This window comes from Terrapene carolina, unplaced genomic scaffold (genome assembly GCF_002925995.2).
Source record: "Terrapene carolina triunguis isolate 2854851 unplaced genomic scaffold, T_m_triunguis-2.0 Scaffold508, whole genome shotgun sequence".
Lineage (NCBI taxonomy): Eukaryota > Metazoa > Chordata > Testudines > Emydidae > Terrapene > Terrapene triunguis.
Window position 1 is genome coordinate 2,341,911 of NW_020664859.1, and position 19,362 is coordinate 2,361,272.

The 19,362-nt window shown below is 48.9% G+C and overlaps 1 protein-coding gene across 1 annotated transcript in view; it reads left to right on the top strand.

The window, feature by feature from the left end:
• Nucleotides 1-8,449, top strand: part of FKBP15 (FKBP prolyl isomerase 15) — a 41,076-nt gene extending 32,627 nt beyond the window's left edge. Inside the window, exons 12-16 of the mRNA XM_026658722.2 lie at nucleotides 164-289; nucleotides 819-926; nucleotides 2,489-3,237; nucleotides 3,877-3,970; nucleotides 5,898-8,449. Of these exons, the coding sequence (XP_026514507.2) occupies nucleotides 164-289; nucleotides 819-926; nucleotides 2,489-3,237; nucleotides 3,877-3,970; nucleotides 5,898-5,975 (1,155 nt within the window). The 3' untranslated portion in view covers nucleotides 5,976-8,449. The remainder of the gene's footprint in view (nucleotides 1-163; nucleotides 290-818; nucleotides 927-2,488; nucleotides 3,238-3,876; nucleotides 3,971-5,897) is intronic.
• Nucleotides 8,450-19,362: the final 10,913 nt, after the last annotated feature.

Here is a 19,362-nt window from a genome sequence, read left to right on the forward strand (position 1 = left end):
TTGTTGGTTTTTTTTAAATCTCTTGCAAAGACAATCATGGCATTGTGAACAAATGTGCTGCTGTCACTAACCTGTCCTGCTGCAAACTGGGCACAACAGTAGCAAGATGTGAATGTCAGTGAGGACCTATTGAGCTGCTCTGACTACCTCTTTACCTTGACAGTATTCAGCCTTGCAGTCCCATGTTGCTGCCCTGAAGGCTCGCTATGAAGAACGTATCAGGGAGCTGGAGAAGGGCTCTGTACTGGAAAATCAGGAGAGATCTCCGCCTGCAGACTCTACAGAAGAGGTGAGCTGGCCCAACCAGGGTGGTCTGGTTTACCCTCATCTCTACTCCATATCTACCCTGAACTATTTCCCTAGGTAGGGGGAGAGTTATTTATTAAACACGCTGGAAGTGCCTTATTCTTTGGGGGAAGCATGCCCAGAGGATGAGCTTGTTCCTGTGTAGAGTACTACTCCTATCAAGGGCCTTAGAGGGAAAGATGCAGTGTGATTCCTGGTGTGAAGTCCTGACCCCCTCAATACAGATTACAACTTCTTAAAGAATGAAAATCCTGGTAGCCGTACCTGGTAGACATACCATTTGCACATGCTCAAGCTGTCACTAATTATATTTTGTGCACCTCTGGCAGTCTCCAGCCCTGCCATGCCTAATGTGAAAGGTGCATTCTCGTAAAACAGAACTGTGGTTCCTCTTGGACTGACTGTTCTGCTGTATGGAGAAGCCTACGATGTTGGTTTGGTGGCCCATTCTTTCTTACATGTTACAAATGACGCAGATATCGTATTTATATGCTCCTCTTCATTGTTCTCAGGTGAAGAAGATCATGAATGGGGTATTTCAGACTTTGAGGGGTGAATTTGAGCTGGAGGAGTCGTACAGTGGCAGAACAGTTCTTGGTGTTGTCATGAACACCATCAAGGTACAGTACTGATGGGATACAAGCCAACAAAGGTGAGAATGAGTTCTGGGACAAAAGAACGCATATACCTCTAGCCTGGATCTGGAATAGTGTGAAGCTGTGGTTAGTAACCGTGGTGAAAAGGGTACTATAAAATAATGGGAGGAGATGCAACAGTGAGGGACAGTAAAATATGAGAACCTTTTCTCCTAGAGAAACTAGGACAATGCATCTGATATGCTCAACATTCTTGTTGAGCTTTCACAAGGCAGTAGGGGATAGGCTAAATAAGAAAGGGTGGTTTAATTTGATTTAATATTATGGAAAATTGGGCACGAGAACTTGGAGTATTTCTTTAGAGGTAAAAACTACAAAGTGCAGCAATGCAAGCTGTCACTGTGGTACTGGAGGAAGTGGATCAGTCAGAGTATGGGCATTGGACATGGGTACCTAGCTCAGAGGACTGAGTTCCTGTTGGCTTTTTGCTGACTTGAATCTAAGAAGTTTGCTTTTGCCCTTCCCAATGTACTTTAGAAAGTACACATGGCACTTTCCAAAACACCCACTCTTCCCTCTCAGATCAACTTGAGAGATGATTTTGAGGATTGTTTTAGGTCCCTTCACCAAAAAAGGCTAAGAGTAGGGCTTAGTTCATGGCAGATGTCTCATTTCAACAATTAAGGTGGAAACAGTTTTTGTTAGAAATTAGACTTTGCCTCTGCCCAGAATCCCCACACACATAGGAGCCTCAGGATTGTCAGGTTAGGTTTGGGGCTGCAGTAGAACTTTTACACAGCCAGAAGTGAATTGGACAAGTGCTTCCTGTGTTGGCACTTGGGGGTAGGGGAAGCAAGGGTTAGGAAGCTGAGAGCATCAAGGATGAGACATGACCTTTGACCTCCAGGACACTGACTCAGTCCTGAACATGTCAACAGGTGGGATGCTGAGTATTGGCCTGAGTAGTGGGAGTTGGGTGGCAAACACACGTCCACTCAGTGGCTGCTTTGTTGGGAGGCTCAGCAGAGAGGGCAAAGTTGGAAGTCTCATCTCCCCAAAGTGCACTTCTTGGGTTGGTTTCAAGTCCCATTGGTTAGGGGAAGGAAGAAGGACTGTGCTGTGTAACTGGAAACAGTGTTGCCTAGTGGCTAGAAACATGGGATTGGGAGTTAGGAAACGAGTTTTAATTTCTTCTCCCTCACCTCCAAGAACAGACCGTGACTTGCTGTGTCCCAACTGCCCAACCTTGGTTTTCCTGTTTGCAGGTAATGCATTGCCTGCCTCTTTGGGGAGAAGTGCTGCCTGATGCTTGTCTAATGTCCACTGCCATCTTCTAAGAGTACAAGTGCAGTAGCATTTCTACCTTAGATAGTTGCCTTCTGCAAGAGTGCAAGAACTTATCTGAAAATGCCTCAGAGGCCCAGCTAATACATGGACCACTCAAGTGCACTTGGCTGGATGATCCTCTTTCATATTAAAGCATCAAGAAACTTTCCTTCCTTCAGTGGAGCAGCAGCTGTTACATGGTGGTTTGTATCTCTAGTGAATAACACTTCCTTGCCTTTTCCTTTTCCTTTGTTTTCCAGACTGTAACTCTGCAGCTGCTCAGTAGACAACAGGAGAGACGAGACAGCAACAGTGACGAGGAGGAGGCGGAGCCTAGAACTGGAAAGAGGAAACAGGAAAGCCCACCAAAAGCAAAGGAGGACCATGAAGGTGCTGTCCAATATGGGCCAGCACCAAGCACTGTGTGCCCAACTAAACCAGCAGGTGAGTCTGCTGGTATTGCTACACCTCCTAGATCTCCTGAGGAAGGGCAGAGGACCCAGAACACTACAGCATCAGAAGTGAAGGTGATCCAGGAGATGCATGAAGCGCATACCTTCTCTGAATCGGTTCAGCCAGTAAAGCCCAACCAAGGACTGGTGGATCCTGAGGAGGATGTAGACTCTGTACTGGCTGAGCAAAGGCAGGCAAGTGCTCCCAGTGGGCTAGCTCAGCATGAAGGCAGCTCCCAAAAAATAGCATCTGTTCAGGCAGAAACGCCAGAGCCTTCTATTCTAGACACAAAGCTGGGAGCAATGGAAGAGGCTTTGCCTTCGGAAACACCAGCTACAGAGCACAAGGCAGAGGAGCCTGCAGGAAGACTGGAACCCCTGCCTCTGAAAAGTGCAGAGGGGGGGAGTTGTCTGGGAATTCCAGATGCACCCAGGTTTGAAATGGGTACAAGCATTTCTGACTTAACATCTGAGATGGCAGAGAAGGATCCAGCCACCAACCATGAAACTACAGAACCCCAAGGACTGGCATCTAGCCCCAAGCAGAAGGATTCCAGGTTAGTGGTGATTGGAGAGTTCTATGGCTACAGTAGCTCCTTTCTCAATTTCCCATTGTTGTGCAGTTGCCCTGCCGCTGGTGGTGGGCTAGTGGGGCCTAACGATTTGGCAGCTGGTGCTGCTATCCCATTGGTGCAGGGCAGTGTGCTAGGTTGGGCTGGCCAGCCAGCTAGGTACGTGTTCAGAGCAAATCTGAACAATGGTGGCTAAAATATTAGTAGCACTAATTTAGACTGGACACCTGCAGCTATCTCCAGGGGAGAAACTGAAAAGTGCTAGTATGGCTGAGACCTACAGGATAGGTGATTGCAGAGCTGCACTACAAACTGGGCAGTCAGTATGGTCCTTGCCCCTTGTTTCTAGCTGAATCAGTAGATTCCATTGCAAAGCTGTTATCAACAGCTAGCTATTGTGAAGTTCCATTCCAATGTGTGATCTTGTCCTGGCTGCCTAGAGGGGAATCCTGTTACTTCACTGTATAATCCCCAACTAGCTTCATACATCCGTGAGTAGCCTGTTACTGCCATACAAACCTGAGTGGTGGGACTAGAGCTTATTCCTAAAGTGCAGGCAAATTGCTCTTGGCTTCCTTTCCCACATTGAGAATTAGCTTCTTTTAATTCTCTGTTCTTTTCTAGTCTCACTGAGAACGATGATGACTTGTTTAAAGTTGCAACCCATAAACCACTAAAGCCTGGAGTTCCACCCGAAGAGGAGGATGAGGAAGAAGTGGTAAGAACTTGGGGTGTGATCCACAAAGTAACTTAGAAACCTGAACTCCAGAGTTAGGCACCTAAGTCTCTATGCACAGGACCACTGCAGTCCACAAAACTAGATCTTCTTAAACACCTCATTGCGCTGTGTGCACTGCCGTACGGAGTGTGCCAAAGAGTGGCAGCGCACTCTGCAGCAGGGCGCAGCAGATGGAAGGATCAAGGCATACAGCTGCTGCCATGCCAGCCCTAGGGGCCGGAGGCACTGCAGCAGCAAAAACAGTTTAGGTTTATGGGGAAGTGTCGGGATTGGGTTGAAAACAGCTTGACCCTTGAGGGCTCCAGTCAGGTTGGGCCTAAAAGTTAAGGGAAACTCCTGCTTGGTTGTCACCTAACATTATAGGTGCCTAACCTTCACTGGAAATGTTCCCTAGACACCTAAGTTCTAGATCCTGGGGTATGTGCACTGCTGCCTCCATCTAAGCATTCAGGCGCCTGTCTCCTACCTAAGCCCGAGGGTGCTTTGCGAACCGGGGAAGACTGGCGTTCGTCCACCTAAGTCGAGGACCGTTTCGGTAGGCATGCTCAGAGGCTGCCTGCTGGATTAGGTCTCATACAAAATCCAGGAGGAGATGGTGCTAGTGCTCAGTCATTCCCACTCTCTCAGGCCCAGTGACTATTTAGATATTTGTTCCACTGGCTGGGGATAATCATCGGGGGGGGCGGGGGGAGTGTGGTCTGATGATTAGGGCACCAGCCTGGGAGGTAGGAGGCCCTGGGTCCAGTCCCCGGGCTCCGATCACTTTTTTCATTAGTTATCCACAGTGGAACAGCTTCAGCAGGAGAGAGAGGGAGCCTCACATTAAAATATCCCAGAGCCCAGTGGTTACAGCACTATCCTGGGATGTGGAAGATGCAGGTTCAATTTCCATCCCCTGCCTGCAGGGGAGAAGGAGAGGTTCCTGTTCAGATCTCTTCTCCCCTTGGGCAGGGAGGAGAGGTTTGAACCTGGTTCTCCTACATCCTAGGTCAGAGCTCTAGCCACTGGGCTAAAAGTTGTAAAGTGGATGGTACCACCGCATGTAGAGCAGCACCTAACTCATTATTGCAAGAAGCAGCTTAAGCAACTCAGCCTCCTGAGTCCAGGCAGGGGTATCCCATTCGCAGAGCGGGTGGGGCTCAGCGCACACTCCCCTACTTAGCATCTCCCATTGGTTAGCTTAAGTCGCTCTGCACCTAGTGTGTTGGCTTTTGTGGTGCCTATCTCTCTCCATTTATTGTATAGGGCACCTAGGGGCCTGACTTGGCTTTATGGATCAGTGTTCCTGTGATTTTCTACGTGCCTAAAGGTTATGTGCTGGGCCACTCAGCATTGTAACATCTAAGTCCCTTCATGGATACCACCCCAGTCTTTCTGTTATCTCTGAAATGACTGAGGCATTAAGCCACAGCTTGCTCTGGAAGAACTTTCGAGACATGGGGGAACCTCATGTCTGACATCCAGTAGCTTCAGGTTATCACTACTTATGCGCCCTGCATTTACTTTAGTTCTGATTAGTTAGGTTTTTGGGAGCCCCTCTGAACTGGAGACTGTCCAGTGAATCTGAGACATTACATAAGGGATGAGCTACATACATAAAGGCAGTGACCAGCAACACCACCTGTCTGGTGACAGGTCAGCAGGAAAACAGATCACCAGGTTCAGAGCTAATGTACTGTAATGATGGGACAAGATAGACCCTCCTGCAAGGGACATCTAGGGGATGTTAAGGCTCCATAGCCATATTCTGTGACTGCAGATCTTCCTACCTGATGTAAAAGGCTTGAGCCACCATGCTAGGTAGAGGAAGACAGTCCGCTGGGAGGTTTCCTGGTGCTGTCTCTCTCAAGACTGTACAGAGACTGAACTCTAATAATCTCACCCTGCTTTCCAATTGGGCTTTCAGAGCATGAAAGGACACCCTCCCCCAGCCCCACTCTTTGGGGATGATGATGATGATGATGACCTGGACTGGCTGGGATGAAGAGTTGGAAGATGATTTGGATGTGGCTGGCAAGCAAGCCTGTGAGCTTCCCCTTTGGGCATATGGCCTCTTCTCAAGTGTATTTTGCACTTACCAGCTGCATTTCCTTGGGATGGAAATGGAACAGGGCTTGGACTCTCCAAGTTCCCCGGGTTGCAAGTTAACCGGGGCTATAAGCAAATGACAGCACTGCTGGGCAGTTGGACCCAATCTCGTTGGCCTGATCAGCTAGCCCGGTTTAAGCAGCCAGCCACTCGTCCTGCATGTTCCTGTCGCTGTCCTTTTGTGTGAGCCATCAATTTGTTAATCTGAAACTCTGATGTAAGTATGAACTTTGTAACCAGTTGTGGAATAAGCAAGTCTGGCAGTATTCTGCAGCGGACACAGTGACAAAAACAGGGCAGAGAAAATTGCTCCTCTCCCAGTACAATTGATACTAAAACAACAAATATAGAATTCCAAAGATCTGTGGGATGTCAGATTAACCCTCCACTAGAGAGACTTCAGACCTGTAGGGCTTCACATCCGGCCATCACAAACATGCTCACCAAGCAGTTAGATGCCAATTGAAAGTACATGAAGTAGGTTACTATGGAGACTTCTAATCCGAGTATTTCCTGCCCACGAACATGCCTTGTGGAAACTGAAGGAGTTGAGGTAACATAGGCTTTGAGTGTTGAACACTGAGCTGTAGAAAACAATAAATGGTGCTACCCAAGCCAAGGGCTACTCTGCAAAGGCTGTGAATTCATCACAGCTCCATGGAGCTCTGACAGGCTGAGACCAGAGTGCCAAGAGAATGAATACTCTGTTAAGTATAGACCTGCAGCTTCTAGTAAGTGCTTTAAAGATTCCTCTAGTGTTTCCCATTGTGAGAAGTTAAATCCCTTTACCCTCCTTCACTAAAATGAGTGACACAGAATGGTTATAGTATGTTCATGTGTATCCAGTATGTTCTTAATGTGTGTGCCAGGACATCCTGTAAAACTAATCCAATGGAGGCAGCACGCTGGCTGAATATAGGACCAAGAGTGAGACTGAGATTGCCTTTCTCCTAGCCCTTTTGCCTTTTGTGAACCTTCATCCCTTTAGGGCTGAGCTATCCCACTAGCCTCTCCAAACCACAAGCCGAAAAGCCTGCAGTAGAGGCAGCCGGTTGCTTACCAAGTGTACAGGTCCAGTGAAACAGTAAGAAAAATTTGCAGTTACTATTGACTATTTAACTGTGTATGGCACTTAGCAGTAGTTCAGTTCTGATATGATAAATATCTGCACAACAAAACTTTTTGCCTCCTACTCACTGCAGTCTGACACCGTGAAACCATCGTGTCCCATAACCCCTGGCTTTTAGTGCTCCCCACCAGTCCCACCAAAGGCACCTTTGTCACCGCACAGTCTGCTCACACCCCGTCCTTACTTCACTTACATCATGTATGTCCGTCTGTGATGCAGGTTAGATCATCTCAGGCTGCACTTTGCCATTGGCAATAGAAACCCCACAACAACAGCACTACAGACAACAAGATGTTAATGGGATCCCTGTCCAGACAGAGTTACTCCGGGCAGTCATTTGCCAATCTGCTGTGCCTTTTTTCTCTGCTGCTAAAGGTGGCAGGATTATAGTATAAAGTAGAACTCTTTAGATTAAAGGGGCACTGTTAAATTATAGATGAGGGTGTATATATCTTAACCGGCTTATTCAGGACACCATAGGTTATTGGAACAGAATTTGTAAATCCAATTTTCATTCTTTGTGCTCTATTTACTTTTGCTTTTCACTCAGCTGGGAAGTTTCAATCTTATTTATGTTCATTTTCTAGTCATTTTACTTCATGTACACAACCCTGCAGCATTTTGAGTTGCAAATATTGCACATGAGGGGAGGGAACAAATTGTCTTTAAAAACAAACATTTCCACTTAAATTATAATAGCGTAATGGAAATTTTTTAGATCTGTCCTAGGTCTGTGAACACTTTTACAAAAATACCTGAGCAAAATCTGCAAGTGTTCTGTTAAATATAGAATAACTTGTTTTAATTCAGGCAGTGCAGAGTACAAACCTGATTGACAGCAGTGACTCACATACCCAAGGGCTGCTTTGTTCTAGTGAATAAAAATGGGATAAGTAGCCAAATTTAACTAAAAATATGAAAGACTAAGTCCTGTGAACCAGCCAATGTACTGAAGTGTAAACAGTTGTTTCACATAACTCATCTAGCTTGGGGTAGAGCACCTTGCTCTCAAGTAGAAACTATCTAAAGTCAAAGTATGGAATAAATGTGTAAGAGCAAAGGGATTAACACATGTACACCAGGTTTTCCAGAAGTCCCCTTCATTGTGATAGTCTCTATGTATCTGTCCTTTAACTGTGGTCTTTGGAATCAACATGTCTGTGGAAACTGTAAAAGCCATGTCTGTCTCCTACACAGATTTGATAAAACCTGAAAAATAAAAGTGCAATTAAACAAATCTATTTCTGGATCACACTGTCTTTAATTCCTGCTTTTAATGTACATGTTTGGATTTACAACTAAGCTTGGTGAGCTATGCAAACAACTCATTTTATTCATTCTTTGTCCAATTTCCCTGAAATTCCTGTCCGAAAAGAGAAATGGAGGCCTGTCGAGGTGATCCAGGCTTTTTAGGAGGTCTCTCCAGAAGGGTGAGTAGAGCCTGTGCAGTTAGCCCCAGAATCGGGAAGTGACTGAGCTGCTACAACATCCTTTGCAATTCCACAGTTCTCAGCATAATTGTTGCTTGTCTTAACAGGCCAAGCTGCTGCCTTTTTGAGGGTGTGAATTAATTACACCAATGGGAAAAACTCCTTCCATGTTCAGAGCAAGTGTGTACCCTACAGTAACCATAGGCGCCGACTTCCTCTTCTCCCCGGGGGTTGGTACTGATTTCCCACCCTCCCCACACACACACCAACCACCTCTTCCCCCAAGGGCCCACCCCTGCGTTGTCCCCGCTCTTCCCTCTCCCTCCCAGTGCCTCTTGCATGCTGCAGAACAGCTGTTCTTCTTCGAGAGATGTCCCTGTGGGTGCTCCCCTCCAGGTGTTAGTGCGTCCCTGCGCCTTTGCTCGGAGATTTTTTGCAGCAGTACTCATAGCGGCCACGCATGCTCAGAGGCTGCCCCCCGCTGTGAGTCTAGGTTGATAGTACGCATGCATGGCCGGTCTCCTCAGTTGCTTCTCTACCGTCCTCGGCCTGAGACGGAGCTCAGCAGACTCGTTAGGAAATCCCTCACTCTTGCTACAATTACCCTTCTAGTAACTAGTTTGTTGTCAGTTCTTTGTTAGTGTAGTTAATTACCTCGTTTATCTGTTACAAAAAAAAAAAAAAAAAAAACTTTTTTTCTGTCAGCCGCAGCCGCTTCGGCCATGCCGGGCTCCACAGGCTTCAAGCGCTGTTCTACATGTAAGGAGGCTATCCCGCTATCAGATGGCCACTCAAAGTGTATAAAATGTTTGGGGGAAGCCCACATTCCCCAAAAATGTGCCCACTGCTGTAAACTCAGTTCCAGGGCATGGAAGGACAGGGAGCTTAGACTTAAACTGTTCCTCCTGCAAAAGTCTATCGGGTCAGTTTCAGACCCAGGCGCTGAATCCGGCTCCGCTGCCCGCCACAGCCCCCCCGCCTCAAAAAAACTGAAAAAATCTACAAAGAAGGGACAGCCTTCTTCACCAAAGAAGGTTATGAGGCACAAGGTTTCTTCAGGCAGATCAACGGTCTCCCTGCCTGTGTTTCCTCGCCTCAGCAACTTTGATGAGCCCGGCTTCTCAGGAACCGCGCGAAAGCCGCCTGAGGCTGCTGCTGCGGCGGCGGCGGCGCGAGGCTCCGGTGCCGAGGCATCAGGCTTTCAGTTGCCTGCCTCTATTATGGCACCGTTCGGCACCGCGACGGACGCGGTGCCGACATTTTACAACATGCCTGATCCCCTGCAGGCTGATGTTGCCCGCCCGGCACCGACCGCGGCACCGACAACCGCGGAGCAGACTGACAGGGAGATCACAGGCAAAACCCCTGCTCAGAGGAATGTTCCCGCACGGCAACCTCCCCCTGCACAGCTTTCACCTCACGCAGGAGCCTCACCATTTCAATTTACTCAGACAGCAGATCTATTGGTATCACCTATCCTGCAGTCTCCCCTGATGAATGCCTGTTCTTCTCCAATGCCTGAGTCAGGATCTGAGCAGCCTTCCTCCAGTGAGGAGGAAACTGATCCACAGGGAGTTTTTTCTCCATATCAAGACTCCCACTCCCAGACCCCAGTCAATAGAGGTTATAAGAAAACTACCTCATCCTACTCTCATGATCCTGCCTCCTGGGGGGTGAACCCCTGGATGGCACCACCTATGCCCTACCCACCACCATGGCAATATTGGACACCATGGGCATCGTACCCTCGAGAATACGTGCGCTATGGCAATTTGACCAGGCGCAACACCGGTCTAGCACCACCACCTGACGAATCTGCCAGTGACACGAGACACCTGGCAGCACAGTCACACTTCCAGGATAAACCTAGCCCTGCTCCTATTCCAGCAGAGCCGGAGCTAACGCCTGAAGAAGCCTTACTTCCCCTTTCTCCAACACCGTCGGATGACTACGCAAAATTCCAAGACCTCTTTAAAAGAGTTGCCAGTGACTTGAGAATTAACTTGGAGGTAGTCATTGAACAACAGCATGAGCTAACGGACATCCTACAGCCCTCTTCTTCCTCTAGGGTGGCATTACCAATCAACGTAGCTCTTTTAGAACCCGCTAAGTCCATCTGGCAGACTCCAGCTACAAGCCTACCTACCTGTAAACAAGCGGACAGGAAGTACTTTATTCCTCCAAAGGGTTCTGAATTCCTTTTTACCCACCCGGCACCAAACTCATTGGTAGTAGACGCTGCGAACCAAAGGGCCAAACAACAGTATTCCCGTTCCACCCCAGCCAACAAGGACAGCAAATGCTTGGACCTCTTTGGTCGTAAAATATACGCATCCTCGACCCTACAATTTCGTATAGCTAATTATACTGCAGTCCTTGCAAAATATGACCACAAAAACTATAATAAATTCATGGATTTTATTGACAACATTCCAGAACAGAAAAAACAACAATTCACAGCTCTGGTTTCCGAGGGACAAAGCATATCACGCACCGCTCTTCAAGCGGCCCTCGATGTAGCCAACACTGCAGCAAGATCGACCGCCACAGCAGTAGTCATGCGACGGGGTTCATGGCTCTCCTCCTCTTTCTTTCCTCGAGAAGTTCAGAGCACCATTGAAGATCTTCCCTTTGACGGTGACAAACTTTTTGCTTCTACCACGAACGACGTGCTTCATTCAATGAAGGACTCAAGGGCAACCCTCCAGTCTTTAGGTCTCCAGACACCTATGACCAGAAGACGGCAATATAGATACCAACCGTACCAACGTCCACACTATCCCGCATTTACACAACATTCCCATAGACCACAGGAGCAACAACAACAACAACGTCAAAGACCAAGATTCCAGCGTCGTCGTCCCAATTCTGCAGGGGCGCCTCAACCCCCTCCAACTAATAGGCAGATTTGAAGCCTTGGTCGAGGGTTTAGAAAACAGCGTTCCCACTTCAGCCAACACACCTATCTTTGGACACCGCCTACAACCATTCTCCCACCAATGGAAGAACATTACCTCCGACAAGTGGGTCATAGAGGTAGTTACAATTGGATACGCCATCCCCTTCCTCTCCTTGCCTCCCACCCACCCACCCTCCCCGTCCCTCTTCAGGGACCCCTCTCATGAGCAGCTACTCCTCCAAGAAGTGCAACATCTCCTTCATCTGGGAGCAGTAGAAATCGTGCCAGAACGACACAAAGGGAAGGGTTTTTACTCCCATTATTTCTTAACAGAAAAGAAAAATGGGGGATGGCGACCAATCCTCGACCTCAGGCGGCTCAACAAATTTGTCAAAAAGCAAAAGTTCAAGATGGTTACCCTCACCACCATAATCCCAGCGCTGGAGCAGGGCGATTGGTTTTCTGCCCTCGACCTACAAGACGCCTATTTCCATGTCACTATACATCGGGCCCACAGACGCTTCCTTCGATTTACCCTCGGCTCAACACATTTTCAATAGAGGGTTCTTCCCTTCGGACTGTCCACACCCCCCCGTGTCTTTTCCAAGCTCCTAGCCGTAGTCACTGCCTACCTCAGGAAACAAGGGGTCATAATATTCCCTTACCTCGACGATTGCCTCCTCAGAGCCTCAACGTTCGACGAAGCTCTCCAGGCTCACCGTCGATTGTTTCCTATCTCTCGGCCTACAAATAAACAAAAACAAATCCACATTACGCCCCACCCAGCACCTGGAGTTCATAGGAGCAGACCTCGACTCCCGGACGGGGTTGGCATCTCTCCCACCCGACCGCTTCAACTCCATAAGCCAACTGGCAACAAAAATTCGCAACAGTCCCCAGGTGACTGCCCGAGACTGCCTACAAATACTAGGTCACATGGCCTCGTGCACTTTTGTCGTCCAGAATGCACGCCTCTACATGAGGTGCTTCCAAGCGTGGTTGGCCACGGTTTACAGACCGAATGTGCACTCTCTAAACAAGACTCTCTCCCTACCTGTCCGAGTCAAAGATTCTCTACACTGGTGGACAGTTCACTCCAACCTCTGCTCTGGTGTCCTTTTCTTCAGCAGGCTCCATCACTCATCCTGACCACCGATGCATCTCTGACAGGCTCGGGTGCACACGTCTCACCACACAGTACAGGGGCTATTGTCGTCAACCGAGACCTCCCTGCACGTAAATGTCCTGGAACTTCGAGCTATTCGCAATGCATGCCGTCACTTCCTGCCACTAATCAAGAATCATCACGTACGCATAATGACAGACAACATTGCATGCATGTTTTATGTAAACAGGCAGGGAGGAGCTTGATCCCATTCGCTGTGCACAGAGGCTATGAAGCTCTGGAATTGGTGCATTGCGAACAACATCCGGGTATCGGCTGCCTATCTTCCCGGAGTAATGAACACCACAGCGGACGAACTAAGCAGACGCTTCCCATGGGACCACGAGTGGGAGATAGACGAGAAAACCATTCACAACATATTCAGCACTTGGGGTTACCCAACCATAGACCTTTTTGCAACTACAAAAAACAAAAAATGTCCCAATTTGTGCTCCAGAGCAGGACTGGGCAAACATTCCCTGGGAGATGCATTCATGATCCCATGGCACCGAAACCTACTCTATGCGTTTCCCCCGATATCAGGACCCTGTTGAGAACCGGTAAAAATACGAACAGACCGGGCCAAGGTGATCCTAATTGCCCCGTCGTGGCCCAGACAACCATGGTTTCCGTTCCTCACCAGAATGTCAATTCAACCACCAATCTCCTTGCCTATCATTCCGAACCTCCTATCACAACAACACGGCCGCTTGCTTCACCTCAAAGCCTGGTTCCTACATGGTTTTCCCAAAGCGAACTAGATTGCTCTGAACAAGTTCAAAGGGTGCTCCTACATAGCAGAACACAATCTACTCGCACCACCTATCTACGAAAGTGGAAACGATTCACACATTGGTGTTCCCGCTAAACAACTTTGTCCCACATCGGTATCTCTTTCGCTCATACTTGACTATCTATTGGGCCTTAAGCAATCCGGCCTTTCTTTCAGCTCCATCAGGGTCCATTTAGCTGCTATTACAACTTTTCATGACAGAATTGATGACACGTCTGTCTTTGCTCATCCTATCACCAAGCGTTTCCTCAAGGGACTCCAAACCCTATACCCAGATATTAAATCACCTACCACCCCGTGGGACCTTCATCTAGTACTGTCTTGCCTAACTCAACAACCATTTGAACCCCTAGCCACGTGCTCCCTTTTACACCTCTCGATGAAAACAGCATTTCTAGTGGCAATTACCTCTGCCAGACGGGCAGGAGAAATAGCAGCTCTTATGGCAGACCCACCATATACGCTATTTTTTTTAAAGACAAGGTTACCCTCAGATTACACCCCAAATTTCTTCCAAAGGTGCACTCGTCATTCCACATTGAGCCAATACACCTACCGACCTTTTTTCAGAAACCACACGCGAACTCGTTCGAAGCCTCAATGCATACACTAGATGTACGCAGGGCCTTGTCCTTCTATTTGGATAGAACCAAACGTTTTAGAAATTCTTCTAGACTTTTTGTCTCCATCGCGGAGCGCTCCAAAGGTACGCCTATTTCTACCCAGAGACTTTCGAACTGGATTTCTCAGTGCATCCGGTTGTGCTATCAGATGAAGAAAGTTACACCTCCAGACGGCATCAGAACACACTCCACTAGATCTCTGGCTGCCTCTGTAGCATTCTTACGCAAAGTTCCCCTGGCTGATATCTGTAAAGCAGCCACCTGGTCCTCTGAGCACACATTTGTTAAACACTATGCCCTTACTCAAGGCCCTCTATCTGACATACGTTTGGGCAGGGCTGTACTATCCACGGCGTTCCTATCAGATCCGAAGTCCCTACCTCCTTAAGATACACGGCTTTTAAGTCACTTGGAGTGGAGCACCCACAGGGACACTCAACTCGAAGAACGTCAGTTACTCACCCTGTGCAGTAACCTCCTCATCCTGGCGGGCGTGAGGTACTGGGAGGGAGGTGGGAGCTTGGCAGCACCCACAACGTTTTTTTCTGTCAATGCTGCAGACCTGGATGCAGTCAGCGCCTATGACAGTAACATGGCGCAGCGCCATAGCTGTGCCTCTGTGGTGTAAACATAACCTCAGGCTTATTGATCACAAGACCAGAAGGGACCACTGTGATCATCTAGTCCAGAGGCAGGCAAACTACGGCCCGTGAGCCCGTCCTGCCCAGCTCTTGAGCTCGTGGCTGGGGAAGCTACCCCCAGCCCCTCCCCCACTGCCCTCCCTCCTCCACAGTCATGCTCCTGCACAGGCAGCATGGCTGGCTCCATGGGGCGGTGCAGCTTCCAGTCCTGCCGCTCTGAGCGGCATGGTAAGGGTGTGTGTCGGGGGGGCGGTGTTGGAGGTTCCGGGGGGCAGTCAGGGAGCAGGGGGCGGTTGGATGGGGTGGAGGTTCTGGGGGATGCGGTCAGGGAATGGGGGGGTTGGATAGGCGTGGGAGTCCCAGGGACCTGTCAGGGGGCTGAGATGTGGATAGGGGTCGGGGAAGTCAGGGAGCAGGGGGGGTTGAGGGTTCTGAGGGGGGCAGTCAGGGGGCGGATAGGGGGCAGGGGCCAGGCTGTTTGGGGAGGCACAGCCTTCCCTACCCAGCCCTCCATACAGTTTCACAACCCCAATGTGGCCCTCGGGCCAAAAAGTTTGCCCACCCCGATCTAGTCTGATCTCCTGTATAACAGACCTGTCCTGAAATAATTCCTGTTCGAACCTTGGTATGTTTCTTAAAAACCACCTAGCCTTGATTTTAAAACTGCCAGTGTTGGAGAAACCACCACAGCCCTTGGTAAATCGCTCCAATGGCTTAATTACCCTACCTTTTAAAAATACTATGCCTTATTTCCAGTCTGAATTAATCCAGCTTCAACATCACCTTTGTCTGCCAGATCAAAGAACATATCACATTTTTGTTTCCCATGTAGGTACTTACATACTGTGATCAAGTCACCCCTTAGCCTTTTTGTTGTTAGAACTCCTTGAGTCTGACATGTTTTCTAATCCCTTAATCATTCTCACAGCTATTCTCTGAACTTTGCCAATTTTATTAAATTGCAGACAGAACCAGTCCCAGTATTCCAGTAGTTGCTATCCAAGATTCCTGTATCTCAGGGGGAGCTCATGTTCCACCGTGACTCCCAAATCTGTTTGTCACTGCTTCCCAGGAGAGTCCCCCACCCTGTCGCTATGACCTGCATTCGTCATTCCTAGCACCTAGCCAGCGTAAGACACCAGCATTCCTGTGCTATTAAAGCCTAGCTCATAGAAAGAAGGTCTCGGGCTGAGTGTGCTGATCACCTAGCTATGAGCTGTAGATGGGTGCCATTTCTCCATTTGGCTGCTGTGCTGTATAGGTGAAGCTCTTTTTGCCCAGGCCCCAACCAAAATTAATTAGAAGAGCAGAGAGATTCCAAGATCCCAGCTGCTTTGCCAGGGCCGCTGAGAGAGTTGAACTCTTAGCCTCTGGTTTCCAAGGCCAATGCAGTATCCCCGAGCTCCAGAGTCAGGTAGAAAGCTATCTACCACAAGTGTGGGGCATGCCCTTATGTGTGAGATGGTAGCCACAGTGACAAGGGCGGCGTGTAATCCCCCAAAATGACAGTGCTGGAGCATGCCCAAGACTTTTCTGCAGTAGAGGAGATGATTTTGACTTGTGCTGAATGGCCAAGCAGTTACGGTGATGGACATAAACCCCCAGGGTGTGAAGCTGTGGGGGTTTGAAGTCCACTTCTGTTTGCTGCTGCTCTTTGACTAGCTTGTGCAAGAATGCACACTGCTGTTTCTATTTAACATGGCCTCTCCCGTGCCCCAAAAAACCCAACCCACCACTCCAGGGGCACGATGCCTCTTCTCAAAACCTGCTACTTTGCCTAGGCTTCTGCAAGACTTGAGCACATGACCTTTGACTTGGGCAAACTACAGGCCACATCCGGCCCGCGAGACCATCCTGCCCTTGAGCTCCTGGCCGGGAAGGCTAGCTCCCCCCTCCCTCACAGCCTCAGATGGCTGTGCCACCAGCTGTCTGGGCAGCGTAGCTGGCTCTGGCCGTCCGGTGTGGCTGCGAGCTTTTGCCACTCTGAGCAGCATGGTAAGGGGCTGGGGGTCCCGGGGGACAGTCAGGGGACAGGGAGCAGCAGGCAGTTGGATAGGTGTGGGAGTGCTGGGGGGGCCTGTCGGAGGGGGGGTGGATAGGGGGCGGGGCAGGCGGGAGACAGGGCGTAGGAGGGGTTGGATAGGGGGTCGGGTCCCAGGAGGGGGCGGTCAGGGAACAAGGAGCGGGGGGGGGTTGGATGGGTCAGGGTTTTTGAGGGGGAAGTTGGGACGGATGGGGGTGGGGGCCGCTCCATGCAGCTCTTGGAAGCATTCGCATGGCCCCGCTCCGGCACTCCAGCCCTGATCCCCCTCCTGCTCTTTGAACCCCTTGGTCCCAGCTCAAGCACCTCCTACACCCCAAACTCCTTATCCCCAGCCCCACTAGCCTTGGTTGAAAATGCTGCAAAAGGCTAGGGGTGAGCTAAGACTGTCCTAGACAGGAGGTTAGCCTGTTAAGTTTAGGCTCCAGAATGTGTGTATTGATTTTTGTTTTATAAGTAACCCTTCTGTTTCCATTAGCCTTACTCACTAGCTCTTAAATCTTGATCTGTAGTAACTCAGGATTGTTTTCACTATAAATATATCTCAGTACTATGGTAATCATACAAAGCAAGGAACTGATCCCAAATTGAGTCTGCACTGTTCCCTTGGGGCCAGCAAACCTGGTATTTCTGTGAGTGTTTAAGAACATAAGAACGGCCACGCTGGGTCAGACCAAATGTCCATCTAGTCCAGTATCCTGTCTACCAACAGTGGCCAATGCCAGATGCCCCAGAGGGAGTGAACCTAACAGGTAATGATCAAGTGATCTCTCTCCTGCCATCCAGCTCCACCCTCTGACACCATTCCTTACCCATCCTGGCTAATAGCCATTAATGGACTTAACCTTCATTAATTTATCCAGTTCTCTTTTAAATGCTATTATAGTCTTAGCCTTCACAACCTCCTCAGGCAAGGAGTTCCACAAGTTGACTGTGCACTGTGTGAAGAAGAACTTCCTTTTATTTGTTTTAAACCTGCTGCCCATTAATTTCATTTGGTGGCCCCTAGTTCTTGTATTATGGGAATAAGTAAATAACTTTTCCTTATCTCCTTTCTCCATATCACTCATGATTTTATATACCTCTATCATGTCCCCCTTTAGTCTCCTCTTTCCCAAGCTGAAAAGTCCTAGCCTCTTTAGGGTTAGGTTAGGGGTTAGGGTTAGGTTAGGGTGAGGGTGAGGTTAGGGTTGTTAGGGTTGGGGTAGGGGTAGGGTTAAGGGTTTAGGGTAAGGGTTGGGGTTAGGGTTAGGGTAGGGTTTAGGGTTAGGATGAGGGTGAGGTTAGGGTTAGATTTTAGGGGTTAGGTTTAGGGTTAGGGTAGGATTTAGGGGTAGGTTAGGGTAGGGTTGGGGTTAGGGGTTAGGGTCAGGGTTAGGTTAAGGTTAGGTTAGGGTTCGGTTACAGTTAGGGGTTGGGGAGGGTGAGGGGTTAAGGTGAGGGTTAGGGTTGGGGTAGGGTTAGGGGTTTAGGGTTTAGGGTGAGGGTGAGGTTAGGGTTGTTAGGGTTAGGGTGGGGTAGGGTTAGGGTTTAGGGTAAGGGTTGGGGTTAGGGTGGGTTAGGGTTAGGTTAGGGTTTAGGGTTAGGGTAGGGTTAGGATGAGGGTGAGGTTAGGGTTAGATTTTAGGGTTTAGGGTTAGGGGCTAGGGTAGGTTAGGGGTTAGGGTTAGGGTAAGGGGTAGGGGTTAGGGTTTAGGGGTGGGGTTAGGGGGGTTAGGGTCAGGGTTAGGTTAAGGTTAGGTTAGGGTTCGGTTATGGTTAGGGGTTAGGGGAGGGTGAGGGGTTGGGGGAGGGTTAGGGTTGGGGTAGGGTTAGGGTTTAGGGTTAGGTTAGGGTTTAGCGGTTAGGGTTAGGTTAGGGTTTTAGGGTTGGGGGTTAGGGTAGGGTGAGGGTTGGGGTTAGGGGTAGGGGTAGGTTTGGGGTTAGGGTAGGGTTAGGGTTAGGGTGGGTTAGGGGTTAGGTTTAGGGTTGGGTTAGGGTTAGGGTTACGGTTGGGTTAGGGTTTAGGGTTAAGGTTAGGGGTTATGGTTTGGGGTTGGGGTTGGGTTAGGGTTTAGGGTTGGGGTTACGGTTAGGGTGGGGTTAGGGATTAGGGTTAGGGTAGGGTTAGGGTTAGATGACTTTTAGGTGAAGCTTAATTGGGACATTTGTCAGTACCACAGATCAGGAATGTATTTCTCATTGTTCGTCTTTCTCACGTACCGATCATTTCCAAGTCCTCAGGATACAAACCCAATGGCTTCTAGATGAAGAGCCCTTGAGAAATTTGTAATAGCACAGATCAGAAATGAATTTCTCGTTTTTCGTTTTCCTCACGAACCGATCTCTTCCAAACCATTAGCAGTGCATCTTGTATACGAAGATTCCTGAGAAAATTCTCAGATCAGGAATGAATTTCTCATTTTTCTTCTTTCTTGCTAACCGTTTTCTTCCAAACAGCCAGGAAAAAAGCCTTATGGCTTTTAGACGAAGATTCCTTGAGGAAGTTGTTAGTAGCAGAGATGAGGAATGAATGTCTCATTTTTCGTCTTTCTCATGAACCAATCGCCTCCAAATGGCCAG